The following is an 18,679-nucleotide window of genomic DNA, read 5'->3' on the forward strand; positions in this document are numbered from 1 at the left end:
CCACTCATAAGAATCCCTTGTCCTTGTATCAAGGGAACCTTGCATTGGGTCCTGAAGGATGTGTAGGAATTCCCCAGAGGTTGAGGAAGAAATTCCAGACTGACCACACAGCCATGGCAAAAGCATAGCGGTGTGAGGTGCTCTGGTACGCGGAGGAACAAAGTGGTGTCCCGCGAAACTGATAAAATACAAACTTGGCAACCATAGGGCCAGTGGCAGAGATGTGTGTACAGGCTCGCGGGGGCTAAAGAGTTGTTACAGTCACAGCTCACCTGGCTCTCGGGACAGGGTTGTCCCATTACGTGAAGGTGCACGTTCCTCGTTGGTAGGGTAAGATAAAGACTCTTCCAAGCCCACTAACAGGCGCCAGACCCCTCCACATTGCATCCCAAGCCGCCCACGCTGGAGTCCCGGCTCCCGGACTACAAGTCCCAGCAGGCTCCGCGCGAAGGCGCATGCGCAATGAACGTCCCTTCGCGAGCCTGGTCGAGCCCGGGGGCCCAGTTCTCCCCCATTGTCCGGCCGGCAGGGGCGGGGCGAGCGGCACAACGGGAGCGCTTATTGGTCGGGCGGAAAGTCCGTCGTGTCCCGTGCCCAGCCCCCCGTGCAGGTCCCGCCCCGCGCGCCCGCGCCCGGGCAGCCTGGCGCCCCGCCCGCGCCTCAGGACCGGCGGGGCTGCGCGGCGCATCCTGCGGGCGGCGGCGGCGGCGGGCGCGGCGCCGGCAGCCGGGCGCAAGATGATGAAGTTTCGGTTCCGGCGGCAAGGCGCCGACCCGCAGCGCGAAAAACTGAAGCAGGAGCTTTTCGCCTTCAACAAGGTGCTGTGGCGGTCGGGCCGGGGCGGGAGGGGGCGGGTCGGGGGCCCGGGCCGGGGGCCGGGGGCCGAAGCCACGTCGGGCCCGGGGGGAAGGGGCGACAGGCTGGCGCGCGGGGCTGGGGCCCAGCCGGGCGCCCCTCGGCTGGCCCCGCTGCTCGAGTACTCTCCTTCGCTTTCGGACTCGCGTGGGTATGGGTCTCGCCGACTTTCGTGTCTGCCTCTCCAGTTCTCTGTGGGCCTCACTGGCCCTGGCCCTGCACGTCTCTGACTGTATGGGTCTCTCTGTCCTGGTGCCACTCTTTGCATCTCTTTGGGTCCCTGACCCTCTATCTCTGAATCTTACCGTCGCCCTCAGTCTCTGCCTGTGTTGGGGGAGGAGGCGTCTCTGCCTCTGCTCCTCTGTACCTCCTCTTCTCTTTACCTTTATCTCTCTCTGCGTCTCTTTTCCTTCCTTCTGTCTCTCCCTGAATGCCGCTTTCTCTGTGGGTTCTCTCAATCTCTCACTCTGCTTCTAATCTTTTTTTGTGGCCCCTTCTTGGTTCTTCGTACAAGCCAGGGCCGGGTTTTGTTTTGCTTTCGCACCCGGGCCAGCAGGAGAGGTGAGGGGTGGAGGCAGAAGTGGGGGGTGGGGTTGGGAAATCCCTTCGGAGTCTTCCCCTCCCTTCCCCTACCTCCTGAGGCTCTGCCCTGCCTTGCCAGGGGCTGAGTAAATCTGGATGACATGCTGGACTGTGTACCCAACTGAACTTAAAATTGTGGTGCCTTGGTTTTACCAGCTGTGAAATGGGTCCACTGGCAGTGGACTCCAGTTCCGTATGCTACATGGGCCATCCTATCACTTTGTAGGACTTGGGAAGGAAAGTGGATGACTGGTCCTTCCTTCTTTCTCTGGGTGGGGCAGAGGGCGCCCTGGGAAAGTTCTCAACCCCCTGACACCCTTATACTGATGGGAGGTAAGTAGAGTGAGGCCCCAACCTGCCTCTTGCTAATTCTTCCGGGGTGGTGGTGGAGGTTTGTACTTCAGTTTTACCCTGAAGCCTTCTCTCTGCTGTGATTAGTTTTGTTATCTCCATCCCATATTGAGGGAGAAAATTGAGGTTCATTGAAGAGGTGAGGACTTGCCTGAAGTCACAGAGCAAACTGGGCCCCTATCGTCTCTCTTCTTTTCCTCCATAGTAGGATTGGGCTTTAGCCTTAGGGGCAGGGGTTTTGGAGGGGCTGTTATGATCCTGAGCCAGGCCAGGTGCCCTGGGCTGCCTGGAGGAGATTTGCCACCCAGGAAGCTCTGGGATGTCTTAGGACTGGCAGTTTTACCACCTGAGGTCCCAGTTAGTGGTGGTGGAGCCACCCAGGACCCTCAGACTTGGTGACTGAGAACCTATCAGTGATCCAAGAGGGGAGGGAGACTGGTGCTGAGGGACCCCCAGATCCCACCCCTTCCTTCCTGTGCTGGGGTGACTGTGAGGGTGAGCCCCCTTGAGATAAGAGGAAAATAGACCTTCCAGGAAGGGAGGGACAGGCACTGGGCTAAATGTCAGAGTTGGTAAATTGAGGTGTGCAGTAGGGTTTCAGGAGGTGAGATGAAGCCCTATTCTGAGTGGGCAGCAGTTGGGGGAGAGAGTGGAATAGGGAAGGGATGTGATTGCCAAAGGGGGTGATTGCCCTAAGGAAACAGGTCCCAGATTTGTGAGTTTGGGGAGCTGGTCAGTTTGGATGAACATGAACTTTGGTTTCTGGATCTTGGGTTCAGATCCCATCCCAATTAACAAGTTGCCTGTGGAATGTGCACTTCATGTCAGTTTTATACTGGGCCCCTACTCCTTGTTGCTGGGAACACAGTGGAGACTAAAAGGGACAAACGTCTACTGGAAAGATGATGAAAAACCAAATGAAAAAAGTTAAGTAGGCAGTAGTTCATACCATGACCAGTACTGTGGTAAAATAAAGCAGGGTGAGGCTGTGGGGAGTTTGGACTAGGTTGCTTCTGCAGCCATGAACATTTAGGGAGGCTTCTGAGAGCAGCTGCCTTCTGAGTGATAGGAAGGAGCCTGTCGTGGTGCTACATGAAGCCTGTTCAGGGCATAGGGACAGTGGATGCAAAGACTCAGGCAGTAACAAACGTAGTGAACTGGAGGAAAGCAAAAGGGTGTTGGACTAGGAGTCAGGTGGCGGGGAGAAGCTGATAGAGGGGGATGAAATGATGAGGACTTGACTTTGTGGGTGAGCTGGGAACCCCTGGAAGGTCCTATACAGAGGAGGACAAGGAGCTGACTGGTTTTCACAGGCTTCTTCTGACTTCTTTGTGGGCAACTTCTTTGTGGACTGTAGCGAGTCCAGGCAGGTGTGGTGGGTCCTGGGGCTGTAGAGTGTGGGAAGGGCGACCTCTGTGTGCATGTTGAAGCTGAGCTGATCAGGCTCAGGAACGGATTGGACATGGGGTGTGAAGGATGAAGATGATAGATAAATGACCTAGTCCTCTCTCTTCTTAAAGGAGGAAACTGGTGGGGCCCCCTTGAGACTGTGGGAATTTTTGGTGCAGTTATTGTATTTGCCTGACTGCTGAATGCTAGACTGTAACCTGGGATTGACTAGACAAAGGTCAGGTCCTGCAAGGGTATGCCAGAGGACTCTGCAGTCGAATGGGCAACTTAGTCCCTAGGTAGGCTTGCTGTTTCCAGTGCCATTGGGAAATGGGCTTGGTGAGTGACAGCTGATAGCCAGGCTATAGCTGAGCCATGTGCTCAGAGGGCTCAGTTCCCCCCTGAATGGGCTTAGGCCAGGGTGACAGGCAGGCTGGAGATGGGGTTTCTTATGTGTGTCTTCCTGAGGTGGTGGCCCACATTGGGCATCCCAGAATGCTATTCAGAATGGGGCTAGGGCCCAGGTGTGCTGGTTTCCTAGGGAGGCCCTCCCAGCTGGACCTTGGATTATTGGGAGCTCTTGTGGTGGGGGAAGGCAAATGGAGGGAAGCACAACTTGGTCAAAGGAAGGAACATGTGTTCCTTGGTCAAAAGAAGGAGCCTGGTGTGTGGGGAAGGGGCTGCACTATGTTGGGATTGGCCCTACAAGGAACTGAGCGCTGGGTGGGTAGCAGTGCCATTAACACTGGACAGTATATAAATTGCCTTAAAGTCATACGCAGCACTGATGGGGCTGGTTCCAGGTGAGAATGTGAGGTTACATCTTCAGGGTTTGGACAGGAAGCTGACAGGGCCTTAGTCTCCCTGAGTTCGGAGGGAGCGAGAAGCCTTTGCCTAGATGTCCTGGGTGTGGAACTTGACCTCTGACCCCCATGTAGGATCTGTGTTTGGGGAGTGCCATGAACTTCATAAGGGACCCCTGGCAGTACAGCACCTCAGTAGCTTCAGTTTGTGCCTCTAAGAAATAGGTGTAGGTGGAATCCTCTTTAATTCCTGTCCTCTTTGAGCCTTGTTCTCTGTTGCCAGAATCTCGTGCATAGTGTGTCAACATGGGCTTGGCAAAAGGAGGGCCTATGTATGCCATGTGCACAGCAGCGTCATCGTGGAGCCCAGGGACTCAGCCACTTCCCTGTGTACTGGAGGCACTGAAAGTAGGAGATACTGGCTCTTGATCCCCATGTAGCAGCAGCAGAGCCTGAAAGCTGCCTTGGGGTGGGCCTCAGGGTGTGTACACCTCAACAGCCATCTTCTTCCCCACAGACTGTGGAGCATGGCTTCCCCAATCAGCCCAGTGCCCTGGCCTTCGACCCTGAACTTCGCATCATGGCAATTGGCACCAGATCTGGAGCTGTCAAAATGTATCCTTTTCAACTATGGTGTTCAGGGCCTGTTCAGGACTACCGGCATGGATTTCCCTGTGACTGGGGTTTTAGCCTTGGCAGGTGCTTTTGGAGGCTCCAGTAGGTGCTGGGTTCTTGGAGCAGGTTGGCACTGTCTGTATGCCTGACAGGCCTGGGACAACTCTTCTTAGAGACTATGGGAGACTGAGTGAGTAGGGGAGGGAGGGGGTCAGTTTACAGTGGCCACAGCTGTCCCTTGCTGCTTTTCAGCCAGCCAGTTTCCTAGGCGATCCTGCCATCATCCCAGCAACTGTTGACGGGGGAGACCAGGCCAGGGGGCTGGGCCATGATACCCGTTGAGGGTGGTGGATGGGCTGGGGCGGGGCCTGTTGAGTGGACGCACACACGTGTTTGAATTTGAAGATGTGTGTTCAGCCAAGAGGGCAGGGGCAGTGCCAGGCTGGGCATGGTGAGCATAGCACGGCCCCCACCTGGATCCTGGAGGGTGCACAATGGGCCATGTGAGCTGTACAAAGCGGGCATTTTCCCTGCAGGCAGGAGGGGGGGTGGCTAGTGGCAGGCAGCTGACTGCCTCCTTGCTCGCCCTACAGAATCCCACCCCAACTGCTCTTTGGGAAACTGAGGTGTAAAGTCTGGTCAGTGGCTGCTTAGTGAGGGTGCCAACACCTGTCCCTCTCTTTGTGGTGCTCTGGGTCTCAGTACCCTGATTGTAGACATTGGTTGGCAAAAAATAAGTCAGTGCCTAGAAGGGGGAGGGGGACGAGACCCCACCCCTGGACTGGGAACACTGGCCAAGTAGGAAGGTGTCTGGGCCTTTATGAGCTACTTGCTGGTGCTATGGAGTGCAGCTAGGCTGAGATGTCCCCTCCTTTCTCAAGAACCTTGATCTACTGCCCTCACCTCTTATGGGTGCTGTGTTGCTCCCATATGTATGCGCCTGCAGTCTCTCTCCATGTCACAAGGGCTTTCACCACATCTCATAGTGCCTGTATGGGCTTTGCTGTTCGCTCTAGAGCTGTCTCTCCTGTGGCGAATCGCTTTTGCACTGGCTCCTTGTGGTCACAATGAGCCTAAAATGCAGATGAGGACATGAGCATCAGAGAGGAGGCCAGAGCCCAGGGTTCTCCTTTGCTTTCCTCCTTCTAAATCCCCATAGCTGGAACTTCTGGGGTCAGGAAACTGAGGCTGGAGAGGGCCAACTCTGGTCTTAGAAGAAGCTGCCCCTCCCCCTGCAAGGCAGTCTCCATCTCCTTGGCGACCCTGCTTCCCGCCCAGCTGCTCTTGCCCCTCTTTTGTCTTTTTCTCTGGCCCAGCCAGGCTCCTGCAGGGAATCCCAGCTCAAGCTCCAGGCAACGGGCTCCTGCCTTGTCACTGGGGCAACGCTGCTGACCCTCCCTAAACCCTCTCATTCTGAACCCTCTCAGGCCTTGCCATCCACCCACCATCAACCCTGGATTGTTGGGACTCTAGGCACTGACCCTGGGCACTTCAAGCAATCCACTTGTCTCCGTATGCTCATCTGTAAAATGGGCAGGCTTGGGTCTCTGCTCCTGTGCAATGGGGGCTGTTGGCCACCTACCCTGGAGGGAAGTTGGTTTCTTTGCCCAGAGCTGGAGGTGGACCTGAAGTTGTGATTATAGACAGCCTGGACTCTGCTCTGGGCTTCCCTGTTTGGGTCTGGCCTTGTGTCTCTGGCCTGCATGATCCCAACCCACGAGGCTCTCAGCCTACAAAGGCATACAAATACTTGAGGTTGAAAGGGAGCAGAACCCCAGCTGTGTGCCAGGTCTGGGTCAAGCATGCTGGGCGAGTTTTTATTCTCATTTGATCTACAGCTGCCCTGCAAGGTGGGAGTCACTAGTCCATTTTTACAGTTGAGGAAGTGAAGACCCTAAAGCAGCACTGACTTGCAGCAGCTATATGGAGCCTGTACTCTGAACCTGGGAGAACCTCAGGAATACAGGACAAGCTCCTTCAGGAAAGGGGGGCCCCACTGGGTCTTAGAACCCTGGGTGGGTGGATCTGGGGCAAAACCCATGGAAATTGTCCTGGGGAAGGAGGCTTGTGCACAAGGTTTCCTGACCTGTGCCTTCATGATTCTGTCCTTGACCAGTCACCCTCAGCTATGGTGCACCTGGTGTGGAATTTACGGGCCTGCACCGGGATGCAGCCACTGTCACTCAGATGCACTTCCTGCCTGGTCAGGTGAGCTTCTGCTCCCTATCAACCAGCTTCTTGTGGTCCTCGTGCCCTCCCATCTCTCCAGGCCAGCCCAATTTTGGTCTCTGCTTGCACCCACCAGGGCCGTCTTCTAACTCTGCTAGATGACAGCAGTCTGCATCTCTGGGAAATCGTCCACCATAATGGCTGTGCCCACCTAGAGGAAGCACTCAGTTTCCAGCTGCCTAGCCGGCCTGGCTTTGATGGTGCCAGGTACTGGAGGACTTAACTGGGGCCAACCACTGTGCAGGGGAAAATCCTGGGGAGGCCCGGACCTGACTGTGCCAAGTTGTGGAGAGATGGGCAGCTACTAGTAGGGCTGTTCTTTGGGGTAGGAGGCATGTTTGACCCTGGCCCTGATAGGACCCTACTTGGCTGAGGTGTGCTTTGGATTTCTTGAATTAGATGGGAAGTTCTGACTGAGTTTGGGGTTAGCAGGCATGGTTCATGCTACTGACTGGGAACCTTTGGTGGCCTCAAGCCCTAGGAGATAACATGTGTTATATACCAAACTTCATGGGCTTGTGGTGTAGCACTGCACTCCCTGTGGTGATGGGGGTTTCTGGGGCCTTGGAACAGAGTTTCAGACAAGCAGAGGTCCCCTGGCCCCTTGAGTTGGGGATGGGTGGTGGGCCATTGTGTGCATGGATGAACAGACAGGTTTGGGGGTGGGAGGGTACCAGAGGTATAATAGGTGTCGGCAGGATGCCCCAGATGTAATGCAGTAGGCCTAGCCTTTTCCCTCCCCAGCCCTGTCTGTACTGGCTCGAGTGGAGGAGTCCTGACCCAGGGACTGGTTTCTGTAGATAGGGGCCATTTGGGTCCTCCTGCAAAGTGAGGAGGCATCCAGAGGTCTGGTAGAAGGATTCGTGGAGGTGAATTAGGAAAGCTGTGTCAGTCCTGGAGCTCTTGGTCATTGTGCCCTGGTGCCTGAGTTTGCCTTTTGGTGGTGGGAGGAGCCAGGAGTTCTCAAAGACTTGGAGAACCTATTTTTATCTCTCTTCCTGTCTGATGAATAATTGAGCAGGCTAATTACACCACAGTGTTGCTTTCCCAAGGTGCCATCCTGCTCTTTAAGTAGGCCCTGGTTAGCGCATAGGGACCAGGTAGGAGCTGACAGTAAGTCCCAGCCCTCTCCACATCCTCTTTAGCAAAAGGTTGGGCTTGCACCTCACTCCCTAACCCTTATCCTCTGCAGCACCCCGTCCAGCCTCACCCGTGTCACAGTGGTTCTGCTGCTGGCTGCTGGCGACATAGCAGCTCTAGGCACTGAGGGTGGTAGCATCTACTTCCTGGATGTTACCACCTTGGCGCTGCTTGAGAGGCAGACCCTCAGTCCAGATGAGATTTTGCGCAGGTGAGCCACAAGCAAGATGCCCAGCACCCTTTCTGACTAGAAAGTTCTCCCAATTCATCGGGGTTTCCTCTGCAGTGTGCCAGATGACTACCGCTGCGGAAAGGCTCTGGGTCCTGTGGAGTCACTCCAGGGACACCTCCGGGACCCCACCAAGATTCTTATTGGCTACAGCCGGGGCCTGTTGGTCATCTGGAACCAGGCTGCACAGTGTGTTGACCATGTCTTCCTGGGAAACCAGGTAGGTGGTTAAGACCTGCACCCCATTACTTGTAGCCCATGCACACAACCACAGGCTCATGCCTGTCTGCCTCCATCTACAGCAGTTGGAGAGTCTTTGTTGGGGGCGCAACAGTGGTACCATCATCAGTTCGCACAGTGATGGCAGCTATGCCATCTGGCCCATGAACACTGGCAGCTCCCCAACGCTACAGCCCTCTGTAGCTACCGTACCCTATGGTGAGTGCTGGGGAGGCCTGAAGCAGGGGTGGTGGCTAGAGGGCCACTTGGGCTTAGTGGGGGTCAGTGACCAGCCAAATCTGCAAAGGGAGACCCCATTGGGGGGATGGTTGTTGGTGTGGTATTGCTTTCCCCTGGAGAGAGGAGGAGGCAGCTTCAAGTTAGACCAGAAATAGGAGGTCTGATGCTTTCCCAACCCCCCAGGCCCCTTTCCCTGCAAGGCCATCAACAAGATTCTGTGGCGGAACTGTGAATCGGGGTATGTTGAAGGAGTGTTGTGGGTTGGGGGCTGCACCTGGCTTGGGGGCTGGAAGGGTGGGCTCTTGTTGGGTCATGCAGTGTGTGCTGCAAGGCCCCTAATTCACATGACACCTCTTTGCAGGGGCCACTTTATCATCTTCAGTGGTGGTATGCCCCGCGCCAGCTATGGTGACCGCCACTGTGTGAGTGTGCTTCGAGCTGAGACGCTGGTGACGTTGGACTTCACCTCCCGCATCATCGACTTCTTTACAGTGCACAGCACACGGCCTGAGGATGGTGTGTGCCTTGCCTTTCCCCACCCCTACAAACATAGCCTGTGGCTGAGCTCACCTCACTCCATCCCACAGAATTCGACGACCCACAGGCTCTGGCTGTGCTGCTAGAAGAGGAGCTGGTGGTGCTTGACCTGCAGACACCTGGATGGCCATCTGTGCCTGCCCCCTACCTGGCCCCACTGCACTCATCTGCCATCACCTGCTCTGCCCATGTTGCCAATGTCCCTGCCAAGTTATGGGCCCGCATCGTGAGTGCTGGCGAGCAGCAGAGCCCCCAGCCTATCTCTAGTGCCTCGGTGGGTGCCCAGGTGTCCTGTGGGGTGGGGTGTTAGGGAGGGAGTGTATTCCTGTTGGAGTGCCAGGCCCAGGCCTGGAGGTGGGAATGTGGGGAAATACTGATTTGATTTCTATGCCCAGGTTGAGAGGGAGGAGTCTTTCGTCCTGACCTTGTGTTCACATCGTTACTGTCTTTTCCTAGAACTGGCCCATTACTGGGGGTCGGAACCTGGCCCAGGAGCCATCGCAGCGAGGGCTGCTGCTGACTGGGTAGGTGTTAGGGGTGTGCATTGAGCAAAACCCTGTACCCACTAGGCTTGACATGCCCCTTGCCCATTCTAGGTCCTGCAGGCACTCAGTGCTGGCTAAAGGGGGCCCAAGTTGTCCCTCTTGTCCAGGGTGGATTGGATGAAGCCTCCCTAGATCCTGGCTCAGGGCTCCACCCTGCTCTGCCTTTGGCCTGGAACTAAGCTCCAGCAAACCCCAGGGCTCCACCCACCCAGCCTGCCTGCCCTGGGACCGGAAAATCTGGGCTGGCCCACGCCAAGTTGCCCAAGGCAGGTGCTGCAGAGCCTGACCTGGGCCTGGCGGGCACTGACGTGCCTGGTGACTCAGGCCTTACTTCCTGTCCTGCCCCTCCCTCCTGCCTGTGGTGGGACCCTCTGACCTCTGACAGCAGTACGCCTTCCATAGCTTAAGAATTTGCTAGATTTTTCAAGGCTCCAGGAGGGAGCCCCAGCCAGCCCTGCTTACATGCATATCATGCCCTGACTTGGGGCTCCACTACCACCTAGGAGCCCCACTTAGGCTCTGCAGCCATGTCCTGAAGCTATGCCCTAGATTTGTCTGCTCCTCCCCCACCCGCTGCCTGTTTCCTCCTTGCCTCCCTAGTCTTCCTGCTGTTCTGCTTATGTGGCCACCTTGGGCCTCAGCTGGGCCCTCCTGGGCTTCCCTGAACTGCTCTGTGACTGCCTGGCTCCTGGTCACCGCACCCTTTCTCATTGCTGGATGACCTCACTGGGAAGGAATTGCCCTAGTCTTCTATTCTTTTTTTTTTTTTTTTTAATTTTTTTTTCTTTTTAGTTGTAGATGGACAGAATGTCTTTATTTTATTTATGTGGTGCTAAGGATCAAACCCAGTGCCCCATGCATGTGAGGCAAGTGCTCTACCACTGAGCCCCAACCCCAGACCCCTAGTCTTCTATTCTTGCATTTTGCCCTCTGCCATCTCCTGATCGTCATGGTGATCATTACCACACCTTTCCACCATGTTTGAAGGACCCAGGTACTTGTGATAGAAGTAGCCTGGCATACGTGTGCCAAGTATCTGTTTGCCTTGTATGATAGAAGCTTAGCATGTTTTATGCTTTCAACCTGTATTTGGTATATGCAGTACATGCTCAGTGAGTAGCTGGACTAATCTAAGAAGTGGTGTGCAGGCCTCCCAGGGATGTCCTGACATCTGCCTTCCCTTTAGCCATGAGGATGGCACCGTGCGGTTCTGGGATGCATCTGGTGTGGCGCTGCGGCCACTCTACAAGCTGAGCACAGCTGGCCTCTTCCAGACAGACTGTGAACATGCCGACAGCCTGGCCCAGGCTGCCGAGGACGACTGGCCACCCTTCCGCAAGGTGGGACACCTCCCCTCGTGGAGCCTGTCCTGGCTTTGGGCCCAGTGTCATCACTCCATCCTTTCCCTTCAGGTGGGCTGCTTTGACCCCTACAGTGATGATCCCCGGCTTGGTGTGCAGAAGGTGGCGCTCTGCAAGTACACAGCTCAGATGGTGGTGGCTGGCACTGCAGGCCAGGTAAGGCTGCATGTCCCCAAGTTGGAGATGACAGGGGGAGCTTCCTTGAGAGGTGGGCCTGAAATGAAGAGTCTGGTAGAGGGTGGGAATGGGGCCTGGCTGGGACTGGCGAGTGAGGACAGGTGGGAAGTGGGGTCTGTCACTGGGGTCCTTGAGTGAGGCTCTGTTAGGGAAACCATGGAGGTTTGAGTCCAGGGGCAGGAATGTGTGAGTAAAATGAGCTATGGGAGAGCAAGGACCAGTGGGTCTTAGTACCATGCCTGTGGCACTTAGACAGTATACAGAAGGTGCTCAGTGTGAGCTAATTGCCATGAGTCAGAGACTCAGGGAGAGGAGAGGGCACTTCATTCTAGTAGAGATGGATCAGTGGGGCTTGGTCAGTGCCACGTCCTTAGTATTTGCACATTATACAGATGATGCTTGATGTGTACTTATTGCTGAATGAAAGATAGACTCAGGTAAGATTGAGTCATCTGTCTAGGAGGTTAGGGATCAGCCGGTTTTGGTATCTACTGTGTTCCTTGGTGCTTAGCGAGGGCTTTGGTATACAGGAAACTTTCAAAGAGTACTTATCCTGCCAGGTTTGATGGCGCATGCCTGTAATCCTGGTGACTCTGGAGGCTGGGTCAGGAGGATTGGAAGTTCAAAGTCAACCTCAGCAACCTAGTGAGACCCTGTCTAAAAATTAAAAAATTTAAAAGGGTTAGGGATGTTGGCTCAGTGGTTAGCACCCCTGGGTTCAATCCCCAGTGCCAAAAAAAAGTACTTATCCCCAGTGGCTGGGGTTTCTCTGAGGCTGCAGGCTGGGGTGGGGCCCAGGGGCACCCTTCTCTATACTGATCCCTCTCTGCCCTGGCTGGGGCTTAGGTGCTAGTGCTGGAGCTCAATGATGTGCCGACAGAGCAGGCGGTCAGTGTGGCCAGCGTAGACCTCCTCCAGGACCGAGAAGGCTTCACATGGAAGGGCCATGAGCGGCTGAGCCCACGTGCAGGGCCACTGCCTTGGCCTGCCGGCTTCCAGCCCCGTGTGCTAGTACAGTGCTTGCCACCTGCTGCTGTCACCGCGGTCACACTCCATGCTGAATGGAGCCTTGTGGCCTTTGGCACCAGTCATGGCTTTGGCCTCTTCGACTACCAGCGCAAGAGCCCAGTACTGGCCAGGTGTGTGGGGGAGGTCAGGTGGGTGGGCAACTGGAGTCTCAGTGAGACGGGATCTAGGTCTGAGTTCCCCTTTCTGAAGTTTGGTATGGCAAAAGCAGGCTGATTTTAGAAGTCTCTGGAACCCCTGTGACCGTATAAGAAATAACCTGGCAGCTCTGAGGGATACTCTAGGCATCACCAGCTGCTGGGACCTGAGTGGCTTTGACTCCCTGAGCTGGGGTCTTGGGGCCAGCAGGAATGCCTGCTCCTTGCATGACTGGCCCGTACCTGTCCCCAGGTGCACTCTTCACCCCAATGACTCCCTGGCCATGGAGGGGCCACTGTCCCGGGTGAAGTCCCTCAAGAAGTCACTGCGCCAGTCTTTCCGGCGTATCCGCAAGAGCCGTGTCTCAGGCAAGAAGCGTATTGCTAATGCCAACAGTAAGGTGAGTTGGGGGGGCTGCCAGGGAGCTGTGCTCTGGCCTGTAACTGGGGTTCATCCACCTACTGTGCTCCTTCTGCAGCCCCCTGGATGAGTGGAGTGGGCTAGGGAGTGTGGTGGGTGGAAGATCAGGCAAGCAGAATGAGAGTAGCTGGGGCTCAGGGAGACCATATTCAGGAACCTCTGCTCCTTCCAGTTGCAGGAGGCCAATGCACAGCTGGCAGAACAGGCCTGTCCCCATGACATTGAGATGACGCCTGTGCAGCGCCGCATCGAGCCCCGCTCTGCTGATGATTCCCTCTCGGGTGTTGTGCGCTGTCTCTACTTTGCTGACACATTCCTTCGAGATGGTGAGGCCAGTGCAGGGACAGGGATTGGAGAGGCTGGCCTCAGTTATTTATCTAGGAAATGGGTGGGAGATGTGGTGGGACCATTCCTTCCAGGACATCCTAAAATATTACTGAGCATCTGTACTGGGCTGCACTGGTGATGGGAACACCCTGGCTACCCATACAGCCCCACCTGCCAACTGGGGATGATGGTGAGGGGTTACTAGCGAGCTGGGCAGACCCTGCAGACCTGAGCAAGAAGGGCAGCTGCACTCCTGTAATCCCAGAAAATCAGGAGGCTGAGGCAAGAGGATTCTGAGTTCAAAGCCAGCCTCAGCAACTTAGCGAGGACCTAAGCAATTCAGCAAGATTGTTTCAAAATAAAATACAAAAAAGGGCTGGGGATGCAAGCTCAGTGGTTAAGTACCCTGGGTTCAATCCCCATTACCAAAGAAAATGGGGGGCAGCCAGTGCCTTTAATCCTAGCAACTCAGGAGGCTTAGCAAGATTACAAGTGTGAGGCTAGCCTGGGCAACTTTGTGAGATCTTCTCTCAAAATTCAAAGAGGACCAGGGATGTAGCTCAGTGGTAGAGTGCCCCTGGGTTCAATTCCCAGTATTGGGAAGAAAAACAAAAAGAAGAAGAAGAAAAGCAAGGGAGCCCAAGGTCTGAGATCTGGTGAGGGACAGGCTGGTGCCAAGGCCCTGCGACTGTGGGTAGGAGCTGCAGAGCCACATGGCTAGGGTGAGTGAGGGCAGAGAAGGAGAGGCTAAGATTGGTCTGTGCTGGCCACCATGCCATGGCTTTGTCTGGGTGGCTTGGAGCCCCTGTAAGGTCTGGGTATGTTGATGTGCTCTTTGATTGATTTTTACTTTGTATAATGGTAAATTTCAAACACAAAAAAGGAAGTGCAGTCATCCCAGGCATCTCATCCACCACCAGCAGGTGTCTACTTCTGTTTTGTGCCTACCCCACAATGCTGTTTGTATCTTGCTGGTTTTTAAATAGAAACTCAGGTATAAGTACCTCACATGTGTCTGATAGATGTCCCTGTCCCCAACAACCCTGTTGCCCCATAGAACCAAGGGTAATTCCCAAGTCTCAGTTCATGCTGGGTCTCTACTTTCTGATGGCATTCATTTGTTGAGGATTTTTGTCTAGTTGGATGTGGCTTATGCAGCCTTGGGGGTTTTAACTTGTTCCATATTCCTGCATAGGGCTTCTGCCTTGCAGCTGTCATGCTTCAGTTGCTGTAACTTTTCAACTGGGGTCTGGGCTCCCAAAGGCTGTTGGTCTGGCACATCCGTTTTCAAGGATGCAGAGTGGTGAATGTCCATGCCTGCCCCAACTCCTACTTTGTTTGACTCTGATTCTCCAGCAAACCAAAGATCATTTTCCCCAGAGTCTCAGTCACACATAGCAGGGTGGTTGAGGTCCTGGATGAGCGTTGGTTAATTTCTTCCCAAGCCCAGGCTTCTTTGGTAAGAGTCCCTCTAGGGCACCATGTGGGGAACAAGCTACAGACTGGTGAGATGGGCCAGTAGTGCACCTGCAGGGTGAGCCTGATTACTAGTATGTGGATAGAATCAGTGATGGGTTGTGGGAGAAGATGGCCGTGGGGCTTGGAGCATGAGTGACAGGAAGGAAGGTGCAGGAAGGGTCGGCAGGATTAGGGTGTAGTTCGGGGGCCATTGAAGTCCTCATGCAGGTGCCCTTGAAGTAGCTTGTGCCTCTGCATAAGGGCCACTCTGGGCCTGAGACTTGAGTCAGCTGCAGAGCTGGCATCTCAGGCCATGAGGTAGATTGAGGTTGAGGTTACTGGGAAGGTGAGGGACAGGAGGAACCTATAAGTTCTGGGCACCACAGTTTCCACCACAGGTGGAGGTGCAGGAGAGGTGGGGAAGGACCTGCAGGGAGTGCATCCTCACTGTGTCTGTGCCCTGCAGCAGCCCACCATGGGCCCACCATGTGGGCAGGCACGAACTCCGGCTCCGTGTTTGCCTATGCGCTGGAGGTGCCAGCAGCTGTGGCAGGTGGTGAGAAGAGGCCCGAGCGGGCAGTGGAGGCTGTGCTGGGCAAGGAGGTGCAGCTGATGCATCGGGCACCTGTGGTGGCCATCGCTGTGCTGGATGGGCGTGGTCGCCCGCTGCCTGAGCCCTATGAGGCCTCTCGGGACCTGGCGCAGGCACCTGATATGCAGGGTGGGCATGCTGTGCTCATCGCCTCTGAGGAACAGTTCAAGGTGAGCTGCTGGGGCTGTGGAGACCCCCCTCCAGGCTCCCAACATTGGATCCTCTAGAACCCCTTCCCTACCTGCCAAGACATTCCAAATCCTGCCCCATCAAATGTCCCTAGCTAGCACTCTGAGGAATCTTGATGTCCAAACTTGCTGAGTTCCCCCCATGACCTTCTACCTACCACAAGGCTGTAGGCCCTGTGGGGACCCCTTGAGTCCAGTTCTCAGGAGTTCATGATTTGGTAGAGATACCAGACACAGAGCTTTAGGACCCTGTGTGTGTGTGATGTGGTCACTGATGGAGGCTAGAGGTTTCTGGACACAGTGAAGCCCAGGTTGAGTGTGTAAGAGGAGGGAATAGCTAGCTAAGCAGGGTAGCAGGGTGGCCAGCTGAAGCCTTTGGGGTGGGGGCTGGTGGTCCACAACCATGAGTAAGGGGTCTTGAGGACTGGACCAGGCCCTGCTCACTGACCATCTGCCACCAGGTATTCACATTGCCTAAGGTGAGTGCCAAGACCAAGTTCAAGCTGACAGCCCATGAGGGCTGTCGTGTACGCAAGGTGGCCCTGGCCACGTTTGCCAGTGTGGCCTGTGAGGACTATGCTGAGACCTGCCTGGCCTGCCTCACCAACCTGGGTGATGTGCACGTGTTTTCGGTGCCTGGTCTGCGGCCCCAGGTGCATTACTCCTGCATCCGGAAGGAGGACATCAGCGGCATTGCCTCATGTGTCTTCACACGCCATGGCCAAGGTGAGCTAGACAGAGTGGCCAGGAAGAAAAGGTACCTGAATGGGGCCAGGGGTGCTCCCTGGGAATGATCAGCAGAAAGGGCCCTGCCAGCACACACTGGAGCAGGGAACCCATTGAAGGCAGGAACTCATGTCACAGCTCCTAACTGTACTCCTTGCCTCTCTTTTACCACCCAGGCTTTTACCTGATTTCACCTTCAGAATTTGAACGTTTCTCCCTGAGTGCCCGCAACATCACAGAGCCTCTTTGCTCTCTGGACATCAGCTGGCCCCGTGATGCCACTCGGGCCAGGTGTGTAGCGAGGCAGCCCCTGGTGGGGGGCCTCTAGACCAGGGCCCAGTCTTACTAGACCCAGGGCACTGTCCTCCCTGGTATAATGCCTCAGGCTCAGGGGCAGGTGGGCAGGTATGCAGCACCTGCCATGGTCCCCATCATGTCTCCACCTCTGCCACAGGGTCCAAGAGTCACCCAAGTTGAGTCAGGCTAATGGGAACCCAAGCATCATCCTGGCTCCACAGAATTGTGACAGAAGCCCTGATCTTACCCACAAGGGAGCTGGTGAGTGGAGCATGAAAGAAGACCCATCACTCTTAGGGAGGAGTGATGCTATCTATGGGGCAGGCCTCTTGCAGGAGGTGGCAGCTGATCCAGGGCTGGAAGCTGGGCAGGGATGGGTGGTGTGTGACTGTTGATGCCACATCCCACTGTAGGCTGCATTAGAAATCTGTATCCCCAAGTTTTCCTGTGCAAAGGATGCTGAGGGGTCCTGGCAGGGTCTGATCACTTCCTCCCATAGATACCCCAGAGCCACCTGAGGCCACACTCTCACCCATGTCCATCGACTCAGCCACCAGTGCTGACACCACTCTGGACACAACGGGGGATGTCACGGTGGAGGATGTGAAGGATTTTCTGGGGTGAGGCCAGCTGCCCTGTCTCCCCAGCCCTGCTCCCCAGGGCCACAAAGGCTCCTCCAACCCTGACCCTTCTGATTATCACCCCTTCCCTAGCTCTTCTGAGGAATCGGAAAGGAATCTGAGGAACCTGACTGAAGATGAGGCCCACACCTGCACCATCCTGATCAAATGAGGTGCTGCAGGGTAGGGCCCAGGCCCACCTGGTTCTCACCAATCAGCAGTGTCAACTCCCTGGGAACACCCCCCCCCCACCCGTCTGGGCTGCACAGGACCTCCACCTGTCCTGGGCTTGCAACTGGGTCCATGGAAGCGCCTGCCATGATGGGGCTCCCTGAAGCCTAGCCACTTCCATAGAGTGTCCCACCAGTTTAGGAACCTCACACCAACATTATCTTCATAGTTAAATGCAAGAAAAGAGGGCCAGACTGTTAGCCCTTGGAGATCATGGGTATGTTTGGAACAGAACCAGATATAACCACTAGGAGGTGCAGTGGCCGGGATTTGGGACCTGTTTGGCTAGCCCTCTCCCAGGAGTGGTTGCCAAGGTCCAAGGGTGGGTCTTGTTGGATGAACCCAATACACTGGGCCCAGCTAAAGGTCTTGCCTGTGCCCAGGTTTCAGTGTGGACCCTGCCTAGCTTAAGCCCCTAGATCTATGTGACCTATTTCTTCCCTAGTGCCCCTGTCTACCCTACAGCACTGGGCACAGGCACTGCCTAGTCCCTCTTTGGGCCTGGGGTCACCAGTGTTCCATCCTGGCTTGAGCAGGTTGCATGTGGCCAGCACTTGGATATCCAGCTAGTGCCTCAGCAAGCCCACCTCAGACTGTCACTAAAGGGTCCTGTACAGGAGGCTGAGTAGGGGTACCTATGTGATCTGGTCCAACTGCTGTGTTACCTTGGGCAGGCCATCTGCCTCCTTTGAGCCTCCATCTGTTGGTCTTTTTCTCTTCCTCTATCAGAAAGGCCAGCACTATCCCAGCCATTGCCTACTTTGCTCTGAGCTGGGGTCCTGGATCCCTGGCTCCTGCCTGGGCCCTTAATATAGACTCTACTTGCTAACCTGTTGCTGCCAGTAGGACTTCTTGTCCTGTCTCTGACAATGCTGAGCCCTGGAGCTGCCCCAGATGAGGGTGAAGGCACTGGACAGCCTGGAATCTCTGGGCCGAGGGTGTCTGAATCATTCTACAAGCAGTTGGCTGCCCTGGTGACAAGGACAGAGCAGATGGGGTGGGGCGGCCAGACCACCTCCCCCTCCATGTACCGTCCTTCCCCCTCTTTGCAAAGAGTATTTTTCTAACGCCTGTGCTGGGCTGGACAGTCATTTCTAAAACTATTTTGGTACTTGCTCCGGGGCTACCCTGCCCCAGCCTCTGTGTGTGTGTGTGTGAGTGAGAGAGAGAGGAGTGAGAGAGAGAGAGAGAGAGAGAGAGAGAAACTGGCACCCAGAGCTAAGGCCCAGTCAGGGTGTGTCTGTGTGTCTGTGTGTGCGTGTGTGCTTGGTCACTGTCAGGATGGGCTTCCCTGTAGATTGTTCCTTGGGTTGTTTTTTTTTCTTTTTTTGTCATTTTTTTTTTAAAGTTAGCGCTGTTTTAATATTAAAAATACTGATTTTTT

The 18,679-nt window shown here is 55.3% G+C and overlaps 1 protein-coding gene across 2 annotated transcripts; it reads left to right on the plus strand.

Annotated features, from left to right (window-relative positions):
- The first annotated feature begins 636 nt into the window (after window positions 1–636).
- Window positions 637–18,461, plus strand: LLGL1 (LLGL scribble cell polarity complex component 1). Of its 2 annotated transcripts, none has more exons than XM_079135251.1 (22): window positions 637–818; window positions 4,498–4,595; window positions 6,722–6,803; window positions 6,901–7,031; window positions 8,017–8,175; window positions 8,251–8,413; window positions 8,496–8,631; window positions 8,836–8,890; window positions 9,014–9,168; window positions 9,240–9,463; window positions 9,646–9,713; window positions 10,921–11,074; window positions 11,147–11,251; window positions 12,119–12,411; window positions 12,689–12,836; window positions 13,029–13,182; window positions 15,111–15,403; window positions 15,883–16,147; window positions 16,324–16,438; window positions 16,602–16,705; window positions 16,944–17,064; window positions 17,158–18,461. In XM_079135251.1, the coding sequence occupies exons 1-22, from the start codon at window positions 738–740 to the stop codon at window positions 17,234–17,236; spliced, it is 3,183 nt and encodes a 1,060-aa protein (XP_078991377.1). In that variant the 5' UTR covers window positions 637–737; the 3' UTR covers window positions 17,237–18,461. The 2 variants fall into 2 exon arrangements, with proteins under 2 accessions (XP_078991377.1, XP_078991376.1); XM_079135250.1 differs by having other exon boundaries at window positions 638–818; window positions 15,108–15,403.
- Window positions 18,462–18,679: the final 218 nt, after the last annotated feature.

The sequence above is a fragment of the Sciurus vulgaris genome (genome assembly GCF_902686455.1).
Source record: "Sciurus vulgaris genome assembly, chromosome: 3".
Taxonomy (NCBI): Eukaryota; Metazoa; Chordata; class Mammalia; order Rodentia; family Sciuridae; genus Sciurus; species Sciurus vulgaris.

Bases quoted from the DNA above. Each gene is read 5' to 3' on its own strand.
- LLGL1 (XM_079135250.1), top strand. From the start codon at position 738: ATGATGAAGTTTCGGTTCCGGCGGCAAGGCGCCGACCCGCAGCGCGAA. The intron at 6,804-6,900 runs GTGAGCTTCTGC...TGCACCCACCAG, and splicing joins TGCACTTCCTGCCTGGTCAG to GGCCGTCTTCTAACTCTGCT. The intron at 8,176-8,250 runs GTGAGCCACAAG...TTTCCTCTGCAG, and splicing joins CCAGATGAGATTTTGCGCAG to TGTGCCAGATGACTACCGCT.